Source organism: Sinocyclocheilus grahami, unplaced genomic scaffold (genome assembly GCF_001515645.1).
Source record: "Sinocyclocheilus grahami isolate Dianchi unplaced genomic scaffold, SAMN03320097.WGS_v1.1 scaffold810.1, whole genome shotgun sequence".
Classification (NCBI taxonomy): Eukaryota; Metazoa; Chordata; class Actinopteri; order Cypriniformes; family Cyprinidae; genus Sinocyclocheilus; species Sinocyclocheilus grahami.
The window spans coordinates 335096-339126 of NW_015505989.1; the positions used below are offsets into that span (position 1 = coordinate 335096).

At 38.2% G+C, this 4031-nt stretch overlaps 1 protein-coding gene across 1 annotated transcript in view; it reads right to left on the reverse strand.

The window, feature by feature from the left end:
* Positions 1-382, reverse strand: part of LOC107562160 (septin-8-like) — a 21897-nt gene extending 21515 nt beyond the window's left edge. The window contains exon 1 of the mRNA XM_016246745.1: positions 248-382. Within this exon, the coding sequence (XP_016102231.1) occupies positions 248-277 (30 nt within the window). The 5' untranslated portion in view covers positions 278-382. The remainder of the gene's footprint in view (positions 1-247) is intronic.
* Positions 383-4031: the final 3649 nt, after the last annotated feature.

The following is a 4031-nucleotide window of genomic DNA, read 5'->3' on the forward strand; positions in this document are numbered from 1 at the left end:
CACACACACACACACACACACACACACACACACACACACACACACACACACACACACACACACACACACACACACGGTAAAGCAGTAAATAAACAACGTTAGACTGCACTACTGGTCAATGTAGACGGAGTCCGTTGGGCTAAGCTAGAGTAGCGCTCTTGCTAGTCCCACTTCATTACAGAAAACCTGTAAAGACTGAGTGAAAACGGAAAACAGGAAGTAAGAACTGACTGGAAAGGGTACTTACAGAAAATATGTCTACATCCGTGGCCGCCATAATGAGGAATGTATGTGTTTAGATAAGGCGAAAGGGAGCTAGCTGCCTGCCTTCGTCTCTCTCACCGTCTGCTGACACACACACACACACTCTGTGGTCGGGATGGACCATTTCCGAACCTTACTATAGTGAAGGCAGTGCTTATGAATTTAAATGACGCAATGTGACGGTGTGCGCTGATTGGCTGAAAGGCAGAACCAAGGAATCTGACCACGCCCAGAGCCGTTTGTTTTCCAACGGCTCTTGAATATTAATTAGGTGACGTGCCTGGACCGTTCAGGATGATTATGTAGCAGGTTGAGATGACTAATTAATATTCATGAGACAACATTTCGCCATACTACGATTCATAATTTCACAAAAAGCATTAACTCAATATGGCTTCTTCCTGGAATCCCACTTCATTACAGAAAACCTGTAAAGACTGAGTGAAAACGGAAAACAGGAAGTAAGAACTGACTGGAAAGGGTACTTACAGAAAATATGTCTACATCCGTGGCCTCCATAATGAGGAATGTATGTGTTTAGATAAGGCGAAAGGGAGCTAGCTGCCTGCCTTCGTCTCTCTCACCGTCTGCTGACACACACACACACACTCTGTGGTCGGGATGGACCATTTCCGAACCTTACTATAGTGAAGGCAGTGCTTATGAATTTAAATGACGCAATGTGACGTTGTGTGCTGATTGGCTGAAAGGCAGAACCAAGGAATCTGACCACGCCCAGAGCCGTTTGTTTTCCAACGGCTCTTGAATATTAATTAGGTGACGTGCCTGGACCGTTCAGGATGATTATGTAGCAGGTTGAGACGACTAATTAATATTCATGAGACAACATTTCGCCATACTACGATTCATAATTTCACAAAAAGCATTAACTCAATATGGCTTCTTCCTGGAAACTCCTACTGACTTCAGGAATGTCTTTTCTTAAGTCATGGCAAGGTAGAGCTTCTAGCTAAATAAAGAGATATGCAAGTAATTATCATTCATAATGACTTCAAACCGTTTAATGACATGCATAATACTCGTTCATGATCACAGGAATAAATTACTTTTTAAAATATATTCATATTTCACAGTATTACTGTTTTTACTGTATTTTTTGGTGTGAGCAGAAAAGCCTTCAAAAACATGAAAAATCTTATAAACCCCAAGCTTTTGAATGGTCATGTACTGTATGTGTATTATATTGCATTGTATTTTAGCATAATGTAATGTTTTCTTTTTCCCCCAGATTGAAATGTAGCAATTATAGCCGATTGTAAATCATGAGGTAAATGTTGAAATACGAGTGCTACTTGTCTTAACTCATTGGGAGCGGCCAAAACCTCTCTAATTGTTCCTTTCTGGCTGTTTATGCATCGCATGTTTGCACACGTTCACTTAGGTGTTGTGACAAGCTGGGCAAAATTAAAAGTATTTTTGTAATTAGTGTAGATGTAAAAATGAATATCTGAACACATTCAGGTCATGCATTATACTGATTAATATTTACTTTTTGTCCAGCATAATCCTGTATTCTGATGGTCATGGAAAACCTGTAACTGTGGGATCTTATATTCTAATGCCATAATCATACCACCCCAAAAAACAATAAATACATTTTATTCAAAAATGTCAAACAAAGATAATTGAACTGTACTTTTATTTTTATTGTGTATATATGTGATATTGTTTCTTGAGCCAGTGATGAATAAGAACAGATTCAGACTCTAGATGTGGTTAGTCTTGCTGACAGTGTTTTAAAAAAAAAAAAAAGCCACAATTAAGATTGAGTAAAGGAAACCAGTGCTGGGAATTTAAGCCAACATGGGCCCTCATGGAAAGTGAACAGTTTTGCCTACAGCTGCATCTCTTGTTGTTCCCACGATGCAGTGGATGAAAAAATTCGGGAGTCAGAGACCTTCTGCCCTTGTGATGGGTCACGTGTTCCTCCCGCTGCGTTCATTAGAAGAGAAACAAAATGCCTTGAGTGTGTGTTATTTGACATGCATGACAGGCCTTTACTCTCCTTTAGCAGAACATTACTGTATTACTGCATTGCATCAGTTGAGAGCTAACGTCATGTAGTAGAAAAGATGGATGCGTTTGACCTTTGAGAAGTTACATCATTTAACCCACCTTCCCGAAAGTTCTTATTACAATGTGACATTAAGTACATGACATTTCCCCCTAAATTTTCATATGCATCACAAAAATATGAAAATGTCTGTGGTCCTAAATGGTCTTTAAATGGGCTAATTTAGACATATCTATATAAATATTATTATAATATGACCCAGAGACCCACCTATTTGAATTAGGCTAAACATCAAACAAATCAATTTATTTTTTATTCATGTAGCACTTTTCACAATCTGTTATTTCAGAGCATTTTTCCAGAAGAGTTTGCCTTAACGCACACCACAACTAATCCCATCTGTCTTGTTCTTATGAAACACTTAAGATGCACGGCAAGGGAATGTCATTTACATATTTTATTCACAATAAAACAAAGGTCATGGAATTTATGCATTCCACACATAACAATAAGCTGGAAACTGCCAAGATTTAAAAAAAACTAAAACAAACAAACACAATATTCAGAAAACCACAAGATGGCAGCAAGACAAAACAGCACTCACGGATGAACTAGGTCTTTCACATGATTTAGGATTTTTTTTTTCAGGCCATATGAGCATGAACTCGACAGAAAATGACTTATCGGAGACCAAAAGCCAAAACAAACTTTGTTCAGCCAACTACAAAGGCATACGTTCATGTATTCCACAAGAAATGCTAATAAAAATGTGGAGCGAGAGCTAAGAAATGCATTTCTGAAAATTCAATTTCCTAGACATACTGTAAACCCAAAATGTACCCAGACAGCACACGTACTTCTGCAAGATGTCTGTTAAAGATCTGGAAAGCATCTGCTGCGTACAAACATCTGATAGATGTCTCTAAGATGTCAGTTTTACATACATTCTAAATCATAAGCATCTTAAAGACATCTTCTAAACGTCTCTTTGACATCTGATAGGAAACGTCATATAGACGTATTGCAGATGAGCAAACACTCTAAAAAATACGTCTTGCAGATGTAATGCAGACATCAAATAGACGTCTCTGTGATGTACGTGTGCTGTCAGGGCAATTTAAAGCTGGTTTGGGTGGTCTAATGATATTTTAAGACACTGAATGAGCGTAAAGTACACAACACATACACTGACGTGCATTTGCAATGTGAACGTGTCAACAAGTAGACAGAAATAATGATGTTTCCAAACCAAGTACAAAATAAATACAGCATAACCCTGATCAGTTCGAAAACATTTGGGTGATTTTACCACGGTTTGTGTGTTCAGGCTCTCACTACATGTGCAATGATCAATCAGTGTTGGGAGAAACGCATTACAAGCAACACCAGTTACGTAATCGGATTACTTTTTTCCAAGTGACTAGTAAAGTAACGGATTACTTTTAACTTAAACAAGATGCCAATTACTTTTGTTTTCTCATTTACTGACTGACAGTGTCTTTGCTGTTGACTTGATGATCCAAGTCAACCATACTAATGAGCAAAATTTACTTTAGATAAACATAACATTTATGTTTAATTTAACGAACTTCTCCTGCGCCCCATTCTTCATGCAATCCTGAATGGCAGCACAGTTGAAAGGTTTGTTTGAGCTGCGTCCTCTACTGTACAGACGTGCATTTACATTTCCTTCAGACTGAAGCTTACTAATTTCACTTTTGGTGTGAAAGGG